Source organism: Aythya fuligula, chromosome 2 (genome assembly GCF_009819795.1).
Source record: "Aythya fuligula isolate bAytFul2 chromosome 2, bAytFul2.pri, whole genome shotgun sequence".
NCBI classification, from domain to species: domain Eukaryota; kingdom Metazoa; phylum Chordata; class Aves; order Anseriformes; family Anatidae; genus Aythya; species Aythya fuligula.
The window spans coordinates 138,760,451-138,782,284 of record NC_045560.1 but is presented as its reverse complement, the minus strand read 5'-3'; the positions used below and the strand labels follow the sequence as shown (position 1 = coordinate 138,782,284).

Sequence of the window (21,834 nt, the reverse complement as noted above, 5' to 3'; positions counted from 1 at the left end):
ACAGTCAAAGCAGCAGTTTGCTGCCTGTCCTCCTTTAGGAGCGGAAGCTCCACCACAGGAACACGGAGCATAACTGCAGCTAGGCATATTTCACAGAGCAAACCAGGCCAAAGGAAAGAGCAAATCTGGAAAGCTTCAGTTTTACACGCCATCATGTTCCAGCAAATCCTGGCAGGAATTCATGCTGACCTGATCACTATTAGTTGCTACAGATTACAACTCAATACCATCTGCATTTCCTTTCCCCAAAAAAGAGTAAAACAAGCAGAAGGAAAAGAAGTTATGTATCTATTTTAAATCCACACATATTTACCCCAGGGAGTGAAAGAAAAAAAAAAAAAAAAAAAACGGTCCACATTACAGATGTGAGTCACGCTACTTAGTGCACTTTTGGAAGATGCTCAAATACCACAGTGATGGGCACAGCATAAGAATTTGAAGAGCACAAAATAGAAATAGAACGCAGAAAGGAAGCAGAGCCCAGGGACTAGCCATTCATACTGACACTCAATCACCATAAATTATCTAAAATTTAGAGGAAATCCATGCTTGTCCCTCTCTACAATATTTGAACAGTTCTTGTGTTAATATCTCCAAGTGTCAACTCTTGTTTCCAGCATCTTTTTTTATCCTCCCATATTCCTCCGTGGAATGAAATGACACAATTTTATTGCTTAGTCAGTCAAAAATACCTTCCACTTCAAAGGGAGCTTGCCTTCGAGGAGAATTACACTTGAACAAAGACTGCAGGATTTAGCTCTATATTTATCTATATGCAATAACAGCAGTTCATTCATATAAATGCAGGGTTGTTGATTTTTTTCCTTTCTTCTTCTTTCTCTTCTCTTGACAGAAGGAAAACGTCTGTCAAGAGAATTAAGCTCAGTAATACCTACCTAAAAATGCGGACCACGGTCTTGTGTGACTGGTGAGGGGTTGTGCTTAACAAAGCTGTTGGTATTTTCAGAATGCAGATGTATCTGACGGTTCAAGGAACCGCTTTGCTTTAAGAAAAATTAAACCGGTGAGGTATTCATCTGACACCAGATCTCGGTATCCTATAAAATATCGTGGGCCATCTCTCCAAACTCCACTGACACCAGCATTTTCATTAGAGAGCCTGTGTCAGGCTAGCCTTTGTGTATAAACTCATTGCCATCCCATTCCCCTCATAGCTCACCCAGAACTCAAGAGAAAACTTCAGTGAGGCACCACCAGAGCCTAAACCTCACGAGAAGTTTTTAGTTTGTCTTCAGACGGTGATGAAGACCTCCCTTTTGTCCCGAGCTTCTGAAGACCACAACTGAAAACCGCTCTGTTTCACTGAAGCCAACTTTCACTGGTCACGAAATGAGAAGGCTTCGGTTTTCATTTCTAAGCTTGACCATCCAAAGTGATCCTGGAGGCATGGAGATCGCAGAAGCTGCCAGGAGCTTTCTTAGAAGCTGTAGTGCTGGCATTATGTGCCTAAAGTGCAACTCGAGTAACTTTCCTTTCCCTTTTGGTAAGGATTGTTTACGAGAGGAGAGATTTTAGACAAACGCCTGTTTATTTTTGCATCACACCGTTTAGAAACGTGACAGAACCTGGGCTGCTTTAAAACAAAAGCGTCCCAGCAGCAAGCCAAGCGAGGAGCACGGGCTGGGAGCCGTGCGGGGCACCTCACTCCCCGTGCTCGCACCGCACCACCGCTCTCCACACACCTCAGCGAACCGCCCCGGGTGCTTCAGGAGCGCACCTCACGGCCGGGCGGGCGGCAACGGGAAGTTTTTATCACGGTGACAGCAGCGGCAGCGCCGCCGGGCTCGGGGGGCGGCTTCCCGGGACCGATTTTTGGGGGAGCTGAGGGGGGAGGCGCTGAGGGGAGGGGAGCGGTGCCGGCGGTGCCGGCTGAGGCAGCGCCGCTCCGGGGCGGCTCCCAGGCGCTGGGAGCTCCCGGGCGGGGCCGTGCGGACAGCTCCGGGTGCTGAAGGCCGCCGGGTGCCGGTGCCGGTGCCCCTCGTCCCCCTCCTGTGAGGCGCGGCGGGGCGGGCGCGCTGCCGGAGGAAGATGGCGGCGCTGCAAACCCACCCGGGGAGGCGGCCGGAGCGCAGGCCCCGGGCAGCGGGCAGCGGGCAGGGCCGCCGCTGACCGCCCGCAGCTCGCCGGGGCCCCGGCACGGGGCTCGCCGCCGCCGATCCGCCCCCCTCCGGCGGCGCCGAGCCCGCCGCCTCGACCCACCTCCCCCCGGCTCCCCCCTTCCTTCCCTCCCTCCAGGACGGCACCTGTGCGGCCATGTTGGGCGCCGTGCCCCCGCCGGGGCCGGAGGGGGGGAGCGGAGCCGCCGCCGCCCGGCCCCGTCCCCACCCGGCGCCCCCCGGCCGCCGCCGCCACCCCCCGGGGCCGGGGCGAGGAAGGGAGAAGGAAGGGAAGGAGAAGGTGGAGGGGGGGGTGCGCCCGCCCTTACTTGAGCACGGATTGCTCCTTCTCCTCTTCCTTCTTCTGGCGGTCCATGACGGCCAGGATGATTTTCCGCTCCTCCTCCGTGAGGTGGCTGAGGTCGGGCATCTCGGGCTGAGGCGCCGGCAGCGGCTGAGGAGGCGCAGGGCCGCCCCGGGGCCCGGCGGGAGCCGACATCTTTAGGGGGGGAAGCTACGGGAGGCGCTGCCCGGGCTCCGGCGCCGGGAGCCGCACATACAAATCAATAGCCCGGCAGCACAGCGACGGCGAGGGGCGGGGTGCCCGGGAGCCCCGACCTCGCACCCACCCGCCGCCGGCTCCCCGGGGCGGGAGGGGACGGAGGGAGGAGGAGGAGGAGGAGGAGGAGGAGGAAGGAGAGAGAGGGGCAAGGCTGAGCCCGGAGCGCTGCGAGCGGGGCTTATCCCGAGCACCGAGCCGGGAGACGGGGCTCGGAGGCCGCCGCCGCCGCTGCCGCTGCCGGGGGGGCTCGGGGTGAGCGCGGAGCCCCGGCGCCCCGGGGAGCGCAGCGGGGGAAGCCGCGGCTCATAATTCCTCCTCGCCCCGGCCGAGCCCCGCCGCCGCTTCTTCGTGCCGCTGCCGCCGCCGCCGGGATGGAGGCCGCCTAACCCATGGCATGGCGGAGGAGCCGGAGTCACGGGAGGGGGCCCCGCATCGCCCCCGCCGCTGCCACCGCCTCCGCCTCTGCCGCCACCGCCACCTGAGCAGCGCCCGGCCCGGCTGCCGCCCCTAGCGGCTGCTGGGCGGCGGCGAGGGGCCGGGGAAGGAGGGAAGGAGGGAGGGAGGGAGAGAGGGAGGGAGGGAGCGGCCGATCGCTATTTATTTATTTAATTAATTTGTACGGGTGGAGGAGGAGGTGGAATTTTTAAAAAATTAAAAAAAAAAAAAAAAAAAAAAAAAGAGGACGCGATTTAAATAAATAAATAAATAAATAAAATCACAAAGGAGGAGCCAACGCGAGCCGCGAGGACCGAGATGAGGGGAGGAGAGGGCGGGTGGAGCCCCGGGGCTGAGCGGGCTTCGGGGCACGGTGTGGTGGACAGAAGCCGGGGAGGGGGAAGGAGGGCCGGGCATGGCCGCCAGGAGCCGCCCGCCACAGGTGGGGCCGGGCCGGGCCTCCACGGCCTGGCCCTGCCTCAGCCCCGTCCCCTCTGAGGCCTGCGGGAGCCGCGGGGTTTGCCCCGGCGTCTGCCCGAGGGAGGAGAGCAGGGGTGGGGTGCTGGGGGGATAAGGGAGCCCTCCGCCAGCCCTGGAAAGCAGGATCGACCTCCTGAAGTGCCTCCGCTGTCTGAAACCCCCGCCTAAGCCAGCAGTTTGGTGACGAGGAGGGATTTCTGGAAAAGGGATTTCTCGAAATGCATTGCCAAAAATGCCGACCAGCCCCAATACATGGGACATAACCTGTCCAGGAACACTGAAGAATCCGCATCTCTGGCTTGTCCATCTATTCACAAGCAGTAGAGATCTACCTGCCATTGTCTCATAACTCCAAATTTTACATTAACTGCGATACATACAACTGTATATGTATATGTAGCAGTAATAAAGTGGTTTTATAAGCTTTAGTTTGGACAGTTTGAAATCTCCAACATAAATTTTACGTTTCTGATGCTGTTTCTAATGGGCCGTCAACTTACAACCCAGGTGCAAAGACCTGGAAAAAAAAATACTGAAAGTATCATGGTCCTCATTACGTGTATTTCTACAACGAATGAATTCCAGGATACACTTCCAGTAACTAAACAATTCTACCTCCAATGTTGTACTAAAGACGTTGTTCCTTTGGGAAAACAAGTTCTGGAGGAACAGATCACCGAAAGAATGTGACAGGTTGTCTCTAGTAAAGCAAATGTCAGAAGTAATCCATCCCTCTTATCATGCACACATATTCATCAAATTTTAATTTTGTCCAAGAAATTCATTGGTATCTTTCACTAAAAGGAGCCCGTTCCATTTCTTGGTGTAGTCTCTCGTTATTTGTAATAGATAATATACATTATCTATTTATAATATATACACTATCTATTTATAATATAAATAATCTACACAAACCCTTGCACAGAAACCGAGTATGCTATATTTAAAAAGATACCCTTACAAAATAAAGTGTCTGATTTTCATCAAGTCCTCAAAGCATTCTGCTCTTCCAGTCAACATCACCTTCACCTTTCCGACTGGATTCCAGCCAGCTGGCTCTCACCCAGTTCCTCGTTTCTTCTAGGCACTAGATAAATCTGGCATCTAAGTCAAAAAGAGGAGGAAATGTAGAAGCATGTGTCATCAGATTACCAAAGATAGTACAGTCCTTATCAATCTGTAAACGTTGAATTAACTGGACCGATCGCTTCAGGAAACTACATTTTATCCTGAAGAAGTGAGGAAAGAGAGAAATCACTCAATCACTTCTAAGAATAATTAAAAAGAAGTACGAGGATGGCTTCAAAGCAGCCTCTCTGCCCTGCCAGGTTACACAGCTGTTTCACAAATAGTTTATGCGGTGTCCCAGCCATAAACACCAAGTGCGTTGTGGTCTTAGGTGTTGTTGCAAGACAGTGCTACTGTTCTTTGTGCATGGCTTCATCCACCTGAATTTCTTTCCAATGGGTAGTTACCTCTGAAGTTCCTGGATTTACAGTTCCTGCTTCTGAAATCATTTCAACATGCCTCTGATTTTCCATCCACAAATTACAAGTACTTCCTCTCAACATGACCACAGAATTTCAAGAGCTTTCTTTTCTCTTTGGTATTTGCCCTGTTCCCACTAAATCCTATATCACTAAACATGTAACTATAAACAAATCCAGGGACAGGAACTGTAATCCCCATATAATATCTAGTTATTTGCTTTGAAAGGATAGAGCAGATTTAGAGCATCCTGTGACTCACTGAAGAAATGGCTCTGCTTGACCTTTCTGTGCTGCTACCTTCCCTTTTTTTTTTTTTTCTCATCAGCTCCACCTATCATTCCTCACATTTTCCTGCAATTAAAAAGAAACATTATTTGTTCATGTTCCCGTCAACTTGCACGGAATTGTCCCAAGCTGCTCCTGCTATTTACATTACCCAGACGACATATTGATGAAAATACGCTCAGAGCAAACTTCTCTACCTACTCCAGAGTAATTGTGTCAATAATAATGTACAATCAACCAGCAAGACAAATTATTAATATGTAGTGTGATCGTTTCTGAAATTTATTTTTAAGGAACATTCATTCGTAATCCCCTCAACAGTAAAATGTCTACAGACCCTGGCCTTCGCTTTCATGGGTCACATCTCCAGGTACCTGCCCTTCTTCTTCATTTCAGCTCCCATTCTGAATACACTGCTATACTCAGAAAAGCCAGACTCACATTCCTGTTTTACATTCTTTTGTTGGAATTGTTCTTCTATTGTATAATCTACAACTGAAAATGCCCTCCTTTCATATATCAAAGGTACTTTCTTCTGGTGGCTTCTATGAGTTATCTACACGTACTGATACCAGCAGGGTTAATAATGCAAGCTTTTTAATACTTTTTTTTTTTTTTTTCTGTTCTTTTCCAGTTCTGTCAGACAAGGGGTTCCCAAGGAAACAGTGGTATTTTAACCTGATTTTATCAGGTTAAAGACCACAGAATGTCTTTCACTAAGGGTCTCATTATACTTAATCCCATTTCCTTCCTTAGAGCAGCTACAAGAGTAAATGAGTTAGTAGATTCATTGTTCAAGTGTGCTAAGTGTAATTCTTTCCTGAAAAGGTAAAGCTAACATCTGCTTTTTAATGTTTTGTGTAAGGGAGCATTCCAGTGGAACTAACTCTTTCCATTATTTCTATCCCAAGTTGAAAGATTAATTTGGAAAACATCTTTATGTAGCTGACATGAAAGGGACTTCAAAGCATTCTGTTATAGATCAGTGAAAAACGTTCGTGGTTGAAAACCTCCAGCACTCAGACTCCCAATAGATCAAATCAAACCCAGCAAGAAGTGCATCCTACAGGACTCTTCGTTCTTTTACAAGGCACTCCTCTAATTCCTGCTGAGGAAGGAAAAAAACTTTACGCTGCAACAATTTGCAGTTCCCGGGTTCTATACAAAGTGCTGTCAAACCATCATTGACTGTTTTATTGGTGTTGTCTTGGACCTTTCCCAGCTTTCCTCTGTCTAAATTGAGGAAGCTAATACTGTATAATGTTGCCTACATTTTTCATTTGGTTTCTTCCAGGAGGATTTTGCTATATGTAATTTTTACTGCTCCGGACAATTTGTTCTCTCAGTTGGATACTTCCCCACAAGCAATTTGAAGAATGACAGATATTTCGCATTAGAGGGCTGCAGTCTCACCATGTCCATCATGGTGACTCCTGGGCTTACAGGGGAGTTCCAACCTTTTTTATTTATTTATTCCTAAATCAGCTGGGGTGACAAGACATTTTTTGCCTCCTCTCAGTGTACCAAGAAGCTGGTGTCCAGGCTGTATTTGAGAATGCACGTGGCTGCCAGGGGGGAGAGGCACTGGCACGTAGGTGTTCAGCAAGCACAGGCGGCTGAAAACTGTGTGAGATAGGTTAGATTGTTTTCTGAATGGGATACTTGATGGATAGGATTTCTAGGGCTTGGGGTGTTTTGTCCAGAGCAAATACATACAATTCATAAAATCTTAAATATGATAAATTCTAAGAGCTTTATCATGTCTCATGCCTGCAATTCTGATTAAATGCTTAGTTTGAAATATTGAGCTCTGTGAGATACCATATGCTGAGTTACAGGTGTAGATGAATGTCTTTATAGGATCTTAAACTTGCTCAATATTTCTGCCTGAATTTGACATTTCAATTTTGATTGCTGTTCAATTAGTAAGATGAAGCTCAAAAAGAGGATTTTTTTGAAAAAAGCTAAAAATTCCTGCATAATGACAAGAATGCAGGCAATCTGAACCTGTTCAGTTCTTGAACAGTACCATCAGTGCTCCCAAGTAACTGGGCAGTAATTGAATTCCTGTACGCTGATAGGCCATAATAGTAATAAGTCAAAGATTTTGTTTTCAACAGTGTAGCAATTACACAGATAATTTTCAAAAATCATGCTAAACCCATACAAAAATCTATATTTATTGATCATCCGTGGGCCCTTCATTGGTATTTAAAATTGTGCCCAGCTTGGGCCCTTTTGTTTTTGCTTGAGTGTTCTGAGTTGTCAGATACTGTAAGTGTTTCAAAATCATAGAATCATAGAGTCATTAAGGTTGGAAAAGCCCTCCAAGATCACATGGTCCAATCACACCCCTGCCACCAGTGTAACCCACTGAACCATGTCCCCAAGCACCACGTCCAACCTCTCCTTGAGCACCCCCAGGGACGGTGACTCCACCACCTCCCTGGGCAACCCGTCCCAGTGCCTGGCTGCTCTCTCTGAGAAGAAATGTCTCCTCATTTCCAACCTAAATTTCCCCTGGCAAATCAGCAATGTTGAGCATGTAGATGTTAGTCAGTACATAAAACATGCACTCACCCTGGCACATCGGGTACTTAGAACTTTGTCAGACATTCCTATAACATACACATGCGGCATTGCCTTGTCTGTTTGCTGCCTTCTAAACCCTCTTCCCTGACCCCTGATCTCAAGCTGCTTCAGAAGAAACACCAGTATTCTTAAATCCCACGTGACTTTTTGTTGTTGTTCATTTAGTCACAAAATTGTCCTTCAGAACTGGTACAGAGTATCCTGTACGAGCTCTCAGGTACGTATTCATCCCTATTGTAGTGACAGCTTGAAAGTCCCAAATCTTCTGGTTCTATACAAGACAGAAATGAGTGTGGTTGTGTTGGTTGATTGTTGTTTTGTTTTGTTTCTTTTTAATGGAGTCCACCCTGAGATTTTGTCTCTAAATTCATTATCCATTATTAAAAGTCATAATAATATCTGGACATATTATTATTACTACAGTAATTCCTAGAAAGTCTAGTCACGTATGAGGACTGTAGTGTCCTAGATATTTATAGAAAAAATAGCACAGACAACAGCCTGCTGCCACCGAAAGCTCGGAGTCAGAGAGCCACAGACAAAATGCAACTGGTGGGTAACTCACGTAAACACAGTGGGTTGAAATGAGAAGATAGCAGTCAGATAAAGTTAGCAAGAGTAAATAAATGGAAGATTTTTTTTTTTTTTTTTTTTTCCACAGACATTATCATAAGATGGGGTCAAAGTGATCCTTGAACAAAAATAAGGAGAGATGTTTTTGAAGGCTGGAGGGTACTGCTGGAGGAGAACTGTTTAAACTTTTCCACAGAATCACAAGGGCAGGAAGTTTAAAGGTGAGGTGTATCTGTTCGACAAATAAAGGAACATCCATCCATGCAAAACCAGGCCTTTGCTGCACCCAGGCATGCAGCCCACAGCACAAGAAGGACATGGACCTGTTGGAGTGGGTCCAAAGGAGGACCATGAGGATGCTCAGAGGATTGGAGCACCTCTCCTGGGAAGAAAGGCTGAGAGGGCTGGGGATGTTCAGCCTGGAGAAGAGAAGGCTCCAGGGAGACCTTGTTGCAGTCTTCCAATACCTGAAGGGGAGTTATAAGAAAGGTTGCTTTGGGCAACCTGGTCTGGTGGGAGGTGTCCCTGCCCATGGCAGTTGGAATTAGGTGACCTTTCAGGTCCCTTTCAACCGAAACCATACTAAGACTTTATAATTCTTTACTGAGGTCCTTCATTCATTACATCCAGTGTAGGTTGTGGCCTCTCCATTGGCAAGAGAGAGAAAACACTGGCTTGACTTTGATCATTTTCCTCAAAACCCAAAGCCAGCTGGGCTTTAGCTGTTTGAATTTTCAGCTAAGGTTAATTCTCACAAACCTGGAATACAGCAGCTTTGATAATGAAAATATGCCTGAAAGGGATGATAATTAAAGCTTAGCATATGGTATTTTCTATCTAGAAATCTACCTATCTAGGATTCACATCTGCCAAATGACCAGAAAATTAATCATGAAGTTCAATTAATTCAAATAATAGATAAACACAGAAGATGTAACACTACTATAATACTTCTAAAAGCATAAGGGTATAAGACTTTTATTATTATTATTATTATTATTATTATTATTATTCCAACAGTCTTTCATTACAATTTTAACTACAGTACCTAAAGTAAGGAGCCAGTATTCTGTGAAAGTCCTCTGTATATTCCAGAGACTGGAATGACAAAATGTCTAACTGGACAACAATTTATTTTTTGTGTTTTGAGATCGTACAGCACTTATTTGACTCTTTCAAATACTGGTTTCCCAAAAATAACTCCCCTTGATATTACTTGACATACCTCAGATAAAATCAAACCGTGCAGCATGAAAAGTTTATGAAGAACAGTATTAATCAACATTAATCAACTCTGTCATTTTACTGGGCTAAGGGAAAAATTGCATTAGGCCAAATTAGAGTCAGCAAATGCATGGTAACACTACTGTGCCTGCTTTGTGGTCTGCTCTCCAGAACAGGATTCTGCCACACTTAAAAGCACAAGTATGATTAAAACAAGATTCATTCGCTAGCTACATTCATATAATTACATTCATAATATTTTCCTAATAAATAGGAAATCAGAACATTCTGAAAAGGGATTTATGTGCACAAAAGCTTGTCCACTTTTACTAGCAACATTAGTCTAAGAAAATATGTGCCCATTGAATATAACTATTACCTTCCTCAGGATACAGGCTCATACAAATTAATATGAAAAGTATGTTTTTGGTTTGCTGACAGACAGCAAAGATAGTTAAAACATTAATAAACATTCCTTTTATATTTTACTTCTATTTCCAGCTTTTCCTGATGAGAGTGAGCTGGAAGAAGCAGTGGCTTGGAAACATCTATTTTCACAGAGGGCAGGGGAAAAAGAAAAAAAAAAAAAAAGCATTATGTATGAAGAATTGTCTTGAGAAGGAAGGGATGGAGGAGAAGAGGTAATTAAAAAAAAAATGAGCAAATTTCTAGTATTTCATCTTGCATTTCAAAGAGGAATACCAAAGTGAAAGGTAGTGAATTTCCTTCTTCAAAAGTAAAGGGACGTACCAGAAATGTGTACAAGGAATGAGACAGTACTTCAGACTATCAGCTGTTAAAGCCTGGCTTGCCTCTTTTAAAAGGGACTATATCCAGTATAAAACTAGTGGGTGATACTTTCAAAAGCCAGATTTGTATGACTTGGAAAGGAAAAGAACAGAACCAATAACTACCCCAACACCTAGAAATCACACAAAACTCATTTAAAACTGCTCCGTAGTCTGTATTTCATTGAACAACATGCTACAATTTAGGCTAATGCTATCGGCTTGGTGTATTGATAAGCTAAAACTGGAGACACTGCACAGAAAGACAGCCTCATCTCTACTTCTGCATGGGGAGGGATCCACAGCCAATTTCTGTGCTCTCCCACAGAACAAAATGAGCAGGCATTCTAGCAGCAGCCATACTAGCAGGCTGAATTTGTTCTACACATGAATTTAGGGAGGCAATAAACCTGTTGCATTTGCAAGAGCAAGCAGGTATGCAGCTGCTCAGGGGTTCAGATATTTACAATTACTTCAGTAACGCAGTCCCATCCTTACAGTGCTCATCTCATTACTGTTGTCCTTCTCTCAGTAACAGCAGCTAGATAAATATTTTATTATTGTTGTTGTTGTTATCATTGTTATTATCCACTAATGTATTGACAGTAATATCCAAATAAATTCTTCTTCTATCATTTCTCTGGTTATGCATTCTTCCCCGTGTTTGTCTTGCGTATGAGCTGTTCTGATGACTAGCTACCTTTCTGTGAGTGCATTCTCCCATGCCAGCTACTTCAAAGGATGGCAATAAAGAAACCATCAATAAAAACTGTTGGCATTTTGTTGGTGATACTAAGGATTTCATAGGTATTCACCCCTATGTAGATCACACCACCATTGTCAAAAGCATTAATGGCCATCAGCAGTTCAAAAATCATAAAGCCTGTAACACAACCATATGTAAACCTCAGTGTAAAAGTATAGAAAAATGAAATAAGATGCTAGAAAAAATGGGGAAATAAGGCATTGCTGTGTATTTAAAAATCACTGTTCCCCAAGAGGAGCATAGGACAAGACACCATTTGACAAATTGGTTTCAAAAGCTGGTTCCTCCTCTTGTCATCTAATTTTAATGAAACAGGCAATGGCCTTCTCCAATAAAATAATAATAATAATTACTATTTTAATAATGATACGCCATAATAATAAAATAATAATTTACACTAGGGACACAGTGGTTTCCCTCCTCTCATTTACTAACCGTACAGACCACAGATCCAGTCACCATGTTGCAAACTTTACCAATGATGTCTCTGGTGGACCTGCCCAGCTAAATGGATATTGACCAAGGGATGAGGTATTTGATCTGGCTTCAAAGACAACCAATTCAATACAAAATTGAGAGCATCATCTGCAGCAGAACATAGAGCAATCTCTTTTCAAAATGGGCTGCCAGATTTTGCCAATCTGGCTGTTACTCAAAGTACTTCCCTTGGCCAACACCTCAACATTTCTCTTAGAGAAGAAAATGTTAATTTCTTTATCTCCATCAGCAGATGCAGCATAAGATATAAAAACTGAAGTGCTGCATCTGACCGGTAGCAGCAGCTAACTGCAGGACAGCTGAGGGTGACGCTGATGACTTGCCCTCAGAGCAAGGAGGACACGTTGGCCACGTGGCTTCTTGCTTCTCTCAGGAGGAACTATTTCTCATTTCTGGTGAGGAAGTTGCCTCCTGTGACTTTGTCCACCCCGTGTTGCTTCTTAGACTTTCATATATTCATCTGCTGTGTCCCTGAAGACTATACTGCCACAATTCAGCATCTAGCAACTATTTAACTCCATTGGTTTATGGTAGTTTTTTTCCTTTATTCCTGCACACAATGAGAAGTATACACAAAGATTCACTTAACATTCTCATAAAATAGCTTAAAGAAGAAAGGGTTAACCTGTTTGCTACTTGACTAAACCATTTCATGTGGTTTATCAATGCGTTTATCAATGATTTGCTGCATTTAGAACTTCATCCTCAAAGTAGCATAAAATATTCTGGTTTTATGTACATCAACTTTTCTTCCTATTTTGTCCATTTAATTTGTGCTGACTGCCTCTTTTACTTCTCCAGTTTGGGCACAATTAATTCCACATTTTTGAAATATAAAAAAATAAATAAATCAACATTTTATATATATATATTTCCCAAATGGTGACGTTACATGAAGTAAAAACTACATGACAACAGAGTAGGGTGCAACAGGGCTAATCACTGGAGGAAGCAAGATCTGGGGTGATAGGAAGCTACATTTGCATGACTCAAGAAGGAATAGAAATTTCTACAGGGCATAGATTCATGAGTCAGAACCACATATAGAAAATATGCAACAGACAAATTTTGATTTATAAAGATATAATTCCATTGAGAGTTTCTGTTAACTGGACCATAAACTATCTGAACATCAGTCCTGTGGTTTATAACATCACTGAAACCTCTTGTTGTAGTCCATTATGCATCTTTATACTCCCCCATATTCTCTCGTTCTCTCTCTTTCTCTCACACGCACACAAATGTAGGAATCTGCAGGACCTGAAGGATTGACTAAATACTGAAAGGAATGAATTTATCAGATTTCTATTCACATAGCATTTAGAAGCATTTTACTTCAAAATGTTACATGCAGAAAGAAAGCATTTAGAAAAATGTTGAAAAAACAGGTCACCAGACAACACATAACAGTTGTGATATTTTTGATGTAAATGAAATTAGCTGATGGCTGAGAATAGGATTTTCAAAATCCCCTAAGCACCAGCTACAAACAAATAGAGGAAAAGCTAATTTAACCTGCTTAATTCTGAGTATACTAAAATATAAATTGCCAGCATTATGCTGAATATACACACACCCCCCACACTCCCAGAGTCAAAAACATATTTTTCCCCATTTCTGGGGCTAGTACCTTGCTGTGTTAGGGTTGCTTAGGAGACTCTGATCCAGAGTTATGCCAGCAGGATTATGTAAGCTCCCGACAGGTCTACCACGGCCGGGTACATCCACCTTAGAGGCCAGACAGAAATTCCTCTCCCAGTTCTTCATGCGTGGGAGCTGGAGGCAAGGCTGACCACCTCCCTCTTCAAGAATATTACTGGCTAAGTCTTCACTTTGTCTCCATGACAATTTCCATCTCAATTCCTTGGATGAGTGGATAGTCCCAAATGAACCTGTGCAACAAGCGCCAGCCCAACCCTCCAAGGAGCCGGACCCGTGAAGTAGCTGCTGCTCCAGAGTCACTCCACATTATGTACAAGCTCCTGGCATGTACACACGATGCTGCAAGCTGGAAAAATCAGCTCAAGTTACGAGGGAGATGGAAAATTACAGTATTGATATTCTCAGCGTGAGTGGGTACAGATGGTCAGGAACAGATTGTATCAAATTGAAGAACAATAATAAAATCATGAACTACTCAGGTTCCCCAGCTGGAGGGAAAGAGAGAGCTGCCCCAACTGTGAGTGACACCACGCAAAGAGCCCAAAGAGATGGGATAAGAGACGATCAACAGTGACAGCACAGGTACACAGGTCAAGGCAAGGACGAAAACCCTCCCAGCATTGCCACGTTAGAAAACCATCTTCTAAAACCTCATATAGATCCCCATTAACAGCAGCACACCCCCACTGCCATGAGTAGGTGAGGGTGGGAGAGCAGGAACAGCAGAATACAGGCTAAACCCAGAATTTGCTCACACAGCAGCACCGATGAAGAGCTCATCCAACTTCAATCCAACGTAATCATCTGTTGATGGCAAGAACAGGCTCTCATGCCCACAAAACCTTGGTGGTAAGGAAAAACACAGGCACACCAGTTTTTAATCTGCAGAAAGTTTTCTTCATTCCTCTGAACTTTGGGCATGTAAGTTGCAGGTGACAACAGTGAATATGGCATATGTGTTGCCATCAGGAAAACAAATTTAAAGCAAATACTTGAAGAAGAAGCAAATTAGAAAATCATCACTGAAATTCTTGGAATTTAAATGTCAGTTCTTAAAAGAACAAGTTTTCCACATTGACAGACATAATTTTCAGCTTTGGCATAAACTAATTTTGAGTATCTTAAGTAAAATATCCTTTAATACTAAGAATTTTCTAGTATTTTTCAGCAGCTGGAAGGAGAGGTGGGTCCCTGCAATGGGACTGTATGTCTTCATAAGAGAGGGCCAGGCATGCAGAACCTCCCAAATGCTCACGGCAATATGGCATTAGAAGTGGCAAAAGGGAATATGCGTGGCTGTGAAGAAAAGACAATTTCATTGGCAGGCAGCAAAAAAAAGTGGCTTCTGAGGTTTGTCTTCCAACCACAAAAAGCTTGCAGGTGATTTTAACCATAGCTAGAATGAGCTAATAAAAACAAATGATGAATTGTTAATACCATCCAAAAAATGAAAATTAAAGAGAAGACACTTCCATTGCATACTGAAACTGCCTTGTCATCTGGAAAAAAAAAATATCAATTTGGGTAATTCAAATAAGACAGCAACTGTGTGAAAATCATCTTGCATTAAGCTGAAAGTAGCTTACAAAACTGAAGCACTGTAAGGCATGGTGTTGGATAAAAACAGATCAGATCTGCTCAAAGAAGGCAGGAAAAAGGAACAGAAAATGATGCTCTAAATCTTGAACTGAGCACAAGAGAATGACTCTACTGTAGAAGAACATGGAAGAAAAACCTCCAAAAACTTACCCAAAAGATAATTTTAGTGACTGTAAAACTGACATATTATCACAGTCTCCTCAAGAAAATTCTTCTACTGACTACATTGAATTGGATTTGCAACAACACTGCATCTTCAGGCTACTTTTGTCTGCCTGATGGTACGCTGGCCTTATTTTCAGGCTGTGCACCATCACTGAACTAAAAAGGCACAACAGCAAAAAATGCCACACACCTAACACCCTAGATTCTGTTGACTTTAAAATCTTTCAAAAGAATCTCCAATTTTTTTCAATTTCCCTAATATTCAGGGGAAAAAAAAAAAAAAAGTGTTTTTTCATTAAGACAAGCCAAGATGTCTAACCACGTGGTCTAGAGCTAACAGTGAATTTATTGTATTGATTTTCATATCCTTTAGCTTTCAGAAGCACGAGATATTCAGAACAGTGAAATTCTGTGGTCGAGTCACACACATGTCAATCTAGACATTGCTGATGACACCTACCTCCTGGACACATCAATAAAAACCTCGTGCCTAAAGAGCTGTCAGAATGGACGAAGATCTCCTGAGGGCACAAAGTCAAAAAACAAAGGTGGTGGGAATCAGCATGGCCTCGGATGGCCGTGTTGCTCTGTGAGAGGGAAGTCCTGTTGTTTATTAGCTCCCTTAATAAAACAGACACTTGTGCATGAGTGCGTCTGTGAGAAATGACTCAAGTGGAAAGCCTTGCTTTTCCATGGCGAGCCTCCAGTGGGGAAATCTAACGCCCGCCGCAAGCGAGGAGTCTTTTGTAGCTATGCATTAAACATACACCTGTGGGCAGGAGGATGGAAAGCTGCTTTCGGTGTGGGTATTTCCCTTGCTTGCTCACAGATAAGCGGTTGCATTGGATAAGGCACGCCGTGTTGTTGGACTGGGCACGCCTTCACCTCAAGGCCCAAGGCAGGAGTTTCGCCATCCGCGAAGCTGGGTGAACCCAAGTGTTAACTGAAGCAGCAGTTTTGTAGCAAAACTTGGAAAAACACGAAGGCAGTGGCTTGTGATAGCACAGCTTAAAGAGAGCTGAACTCTTACATTTCTGATAATATGAAAAGTGGGCTGAATTAAGAACACACAATAAAAGGAGAACCTGACTAATCTGCAGCTTCTTCCTTCAGCTCTCTTGGCGAAAGATTCACCTATTCACTACTCCGTCAGCTCTTTCTGTCACGTGAGTGAAGGGTTGGTTACTAAACATTTTAACAAAACTTTTAAAAATATTTCTTTTTCAGCATTTAGTTCTAATATTTCTGCCTCATTCTTTTCCCCATGTCCGCCATCCAGAAGGGATTTCTGACCACCCGAGTTCTGACTCAGCCCAAAATTCATGATGATGTTTCTTCCATGTATAGGGTTCAGTGAAAATCTACATCTAGGGCAGTTTATGTAAATACTCCCCACAGAATAAAACACAAAAGCCATAAAGGTATTTGTCTTCTAAAGCAAATTACTACGCATTGTCCACAATTTAAAGAACTGTCACTGAGCCAGATTCCTGTTTTTATTCTTTTTATTCCTGGGGCAGGAAAAAACCCTTCTGATGAAACCTCAATTTCAAATCACATTTAGACACCCAATTACTGCATTAAGTTTATTCCACAGTTTGACATCAATATCATAATCCAGTTACCTACTGCATGGTGCTTTAACTTCTGATAGTGAACATTTTCTGTTCAAGATATTGTACCGAAGCCACCAGACAGCTGTAACTGACAGGATTATGTAAAAACAGTGGCTTATCATGGATGTCCTAACATTTTCTGATTTTAAGTACTCACTCGAGAATGACGCCACTGCAAATATTGCCAGTGGTTTTGTTTGCCAAGGTTAAATTTTGCCTTAAGTGATGCAAAAGAACACAGGCTCCAATCCTGAAATAGCCGGTCTATAAATATGATACCTTTAGATATCCAGCTGAGCCAATGAATCTTTTGCCTTCAGACCTAAATGCTGGATTATCCCATTTGTGGGGAAAAAAAAAAAAAAAAAAAAAAAAAAAAAAAAGTATTTTAGATATTTTGCCTTACATACTGTACGTCATGAGAGCGATTTCTTCCTATCGCCTTTACTCAAACTGAGTGAGAAAACTGCTGACATGCTCCTTCCTTTTCCGTCTGTGACTTAAAGCTTGCTCGGCTCCTGCTGTGCCAAACCCCAGCGCTTCGGGCAGCTTGTAAAACCTGCCGGTATGCTGGTAATAATCCTTCCCCTCGGCTCTCCTTTCTGCTGATCCTCAGGCGTCTTTGATACCGGGTTGCCTTTCCGCTAATACGTCCCAAACTCCACGCACACCAGAAGCCCCACGGTGCAGGTTTGGAGGCATCTGAAAATGATTAAAGCAACCACGGGCCTTCTAGAGCTTAATGATCGGCGTTCTAAAGGGATTCAGGGTAATGTTCCACCAGGTCATATTAAATGGTAGAAATAACCTCATGAAAGAGGTACGTGTGTGTTCTGGTTCGCAAGAGCTAAATGGTAGATCAAAGCCAATGGGAACCACAGAGAAAGAAAGAATTTCTGAGGTGCTCTTTAGGGAAGCAGGGATGTGACGAGAACAAAAAGAGAGGAGAAAGACAACCGTACTGGTGGAAAAATCTGTAATTCTCTGATAAAGCCAATTTTACAAATACAAAGATGTGATTTCATCCTCAAATCCTATTCAATCTCTGCCTTAGATCCCAAAGTGCAGAAAAACAGCAAACATCTGCTCTCGCAGGATGAAGTGAAAGGAAAGGGAAATGAACAACGACAGAGCTGCTGCTGCCTGCCTACCTGGGAATATTTGCTCCAGAGTCAAGCAGGAGCGCTCAGACCAAGTCTGAGCAGCTGCTGGAAAGGTTTTTCTCCATCAACACACAAACTGGGGGACTTGTCACACACAAGTCCAATGTAGCAGCCCCTGGTAGCAGAACTAACAGATCCCCTGTCCCTTGCCACCTCCCACCAGTTGCTTGCTCCTTGTGCCATCACACTAATGAGCTTCTGCGTGCTCTTGTGTAAATTCATGGCATTTTCAGGCCACCAAACAAAAACTGTTTTCTACAATAGGGCTCTCAGAAAAAAAATGGCATACCTTCAAATAACTCCTATCTGCTCGAACACACGTTAGAAGCTTTTAATAAATACGTGAGTGCAGCACATCCAGTAAATCTATATTAAATCTGTGGTTTTCTATCATACTGTGCTTTTTTAATCACATTTTTACAATGATGGTCAAAACACTGCCTCCATCCATTTATCTTCTTAATAATCAGCAGTGCTTTTTTGTCGGCTGGAAGATCTTTGTTCTTGCCCACCCCAGCCCTCAGAGTGGGAAACACGATGCAACATGCTATGAACCACTGATCACATCCATCTGCCCTCTGAGGATGCAAACATTTGCATCTGCTGAAAGTGCTCCAGACTTGGACAGAATAAAACCCACTAAGAATGCCAACATTTATCCATATAGCAAAAACTTGAAAATCAAGGCCTTCCACTTGATAGCCCCCAATCCACAGAGATCCCAGATCAAATTTTCCAGATGGTGAAAAACAGCAGGTCTGCTTACAGGCAGTATTACAGCAACCGCTCATCACCTTTGAAAATAAGTCCTTAAACTTCAGACTTTGTCTAAATAACATGATCTTCAACTCAGAAGTGTGTATCTTTTCAATATAATAAGCAACACCAGTTTCAACAGGTTTTAGTTGCTAGCATTGAACTATGATCTTTGATTTTGTCCTATTTTTCTTCACAGACCTTCTTATGTCCAAGAAGCCCTGGGCGAACACAAAAGTCTTTTATTCCTAATTAAAGCCCACCTTCTTCAAATACTTTTCCATCTTTCCCTGGTACAACAGTAAGCTCTTCTTCAAGTTTCCCGCAAACTATTATCCACAGAAATTTCTTTGTCCTCAGCTTCAGAACCTCATTCATCTCCCTTCAAAGGTTTTAGACTTTTGTGATGCCGCATAGCAGACAAGAACTTCCAGAAATTGTCGTCTAACACTTTTCATTGCTTTTGTTCCTCTTAAGCTGAATCACCTCAGTGCGTGATTCTGACCAAATCGAGATATTCACAGGTTAACCAGCTGTCTGTGGTGTCCTGATGTTACTGATAAAATACAATAAAGTTTTAAATCTTAACACAAATGTTTAAAATATGGAGAAACATTCCCTAAAATACCTATCTATTTATCTCTACCAAGTATAAAAAGAGCTCAGGAACACAAAGCTCTTTACCATGCCTGTATTGCAGACATCTAAGATTAAACAAGATGAATTCTACTCCAACAGCCCCGTTATTAGTTCAATACATAGGATTAGAAAGCATCACAAAGATACTTGGATATAGCAGAGCATGTTAAGTTACCTGGTTAAAGGTAAGCAAAGTAAACACAAAGATGTGGCAAGGATCAGAAGAACAATTAATGAATTACTGAAAAACACACTTGCCCTAAAACCAAAGGAGAATGATTAAGATGATTCAAATGGTGTAAAACCACTGAGAGAAACACAGGAACCCTCCTGGAAAGCTGTGCAAACAGAGGGGGTTATTGCCTAAAGGATTCTTGCAGGATACATGGGGAAGAGAATTTAGGAACAAAACAGAGAATTTGGGGACCATGTAAAATTTATTATGGGATTTAAGGGGATTACAGTAATATGCAACACCAAACATGAGTAAAAGGAGGGAAACAACGTAGACTGAGGAGAAACAAGCATGGGAAAAACAGAAGATGAGGAGGATGAAGGGGGACAGTCACTCACAGGCCAACGCATTACTGATTCCACTTCTAAGCATGAGCCATGCACTTGAACACCACAGTCATAAAATCACAGAACAGTTTGGGTTGGAAAGGACCTTAAAGATCATCTAATTCCACCCCCCTGCCATGGGCAGGGACACCTCCCACCAGCCCAGGCTGCCCAAAGCCCCATCCAGCCTGGCCTTGAGCACCTCCAGGGATGGGGCATCCACAGTTTTTCTGGGCAACTTGTTCTAGTTAGACCCTATTTGGGACTGGTCTTGTGTGACCTTGAGGTCTCTTCCAACCTAGAAATTCTGTGATTCTGTGATTCTGTATGTGAGCATCAGTGCCAGCAGCTTCGCATCAGACCTGCCAGGGAGCAAGCCAACAGGACTGATCACGAGCTGCAGGAGCAGGACCATGCATCTGAGGGACCTGAGGGCCTGAGGTGTGCACAGGGATATCGTATGGTAATGGTTATTGTTACATGGGCTTGGGGACACAGAATCACAGTGAGGTGGCAGGGGAAAAGCCACCCAGGCCCCAAAGGCTGTAGGATTCACCCACTGTAGAGAAAGTGAAGAATGCCCACGCAGACACTGGGGGAACTGTTCTGTGGAATCATTTCAGTTGCTCTAAAATTTCTACCTATTTCCACCCTGAGTGGCAGTTTAGTTTGTACCAGGTATCCAGAACACAGACAGGAGAATGAATTATTTTATTCAAAAACCTCTATCGGGGTGTAGCCTGGCTGTGGTAACACACCTGAAGTGTCAGTGATGGGTTGTGGCTTCACCCCGCCAGGCAGCGAAGCCCCACGCAGCCGCTCACCCACCTCCCCTCCAGCTCCTGGGGCACTCCCAGTCCATTGCTGGCCAGGCAGCACGAGGAGCTGGAAAGTCCTTGGCTCTGTGCAGGGTAAGCGCTGCTCTGCAACCACTAAAACACTGGCATGTTATCAGCACTACTTCAATTACAAGTGCAAAAATATAGCACCATACCAGCTACTATGAAGAGAATTAATCTATCCCAACCAAACCAGCACATGGCTTCATAGGTGCTTTATCAGCAAACAGCTCAAATGCACCAAGGGTATAAACAGTGATTTAAATATTTCTGTATCAAAAGCTATTTCTCTTTTGAAACAATTTTTAAATATCTTCTGGAAGTAACCGTACATACAGATGTTATCTTTTTTAGTCAGCAACAGGCATGCAGGCACTCTATTTTGCTTAACAAATAGTCCATCACCTCCCCCCATTTATTTATTTATTTATTTATTTATTTATTTATTTATTTTTACAACAATCAAATCAAAATCTCAAAAGCACTCAACAGTTTCTTCATATTTTCTGTACCTTATGTGATGCTAACAATTTCATTCCACATAGTCTCAAGTATACACATGTCCATCTGTGTGTATGCATGCCCTTTTCATACACAATGGTTTGGATAAAGCTAGGCAATGTCTTTAAGGTGATTAAGATGAGGCCTGATTACATCTCTCAAACCATCAAGGGGAAAAACAAGCAGAAAAATTAAGTGCTCCAGCTCCTTTAACACAACCTCTGAACCATTTCAGTGATGGCCCATGACAGACTTGTGAGCACTCATTGCAAGCACAGAGCTAACACTTGACTACTGTAATAAAAAAAAAAATAAAATCAGAATACTCTGAATGCTGTGGTATTACCTATTTTTGGTGTTGGAGACTAACTGTAAGGGCTTTTAAGAGGCACAAATCAACATCAGCGAGCACTACAGGCATACAAGCCCATGGCCAGGGATCCTCTGAGCATACAGACAGCAAACCCACAGAATTCCAAATGACTTCCAACCAGAAAGCCCCAGCCTGCACCTACACTGTTTT

General features: G+C 43.5%; 1 protein-coding gene across 8 annotated transcripts in view; it reads right to left on the bottom strand.

Moving 5' to 3' along the window:
- The window catches only part of RIMS2 (regulating synaptic membrane exocytosis 2), a 446,419-nt gene extending 443,326 nt beyond the window's left edge, over positions 1-3,093 (bottom strand). For 3 of the 8 annotated variants that reach the window (XM_032181323.1, XM_032181321.1, XM_032181322.1), the window contains exon 1: positions 2,447-3,091. In XM_032181323.1, coding sequence (XP_032037214.1) covers positions 2,447-2,616 — 170 coding nt within the window. In that variant the 5' untranslated portion in view covers positions 2,617-3,091. Of the gene's footprint in view, positions 1-2,446 lie in introns of all 8 variants that reach the window. The other 5 variants (XM_032181320.1, XM_032181324.1, XM_032181325.1 and 2 more) reach the window with 5 other exon arrangements.
- Between the last annotated feature and the right edge of the window lie 18,741 nt (positions 3,094-21,834).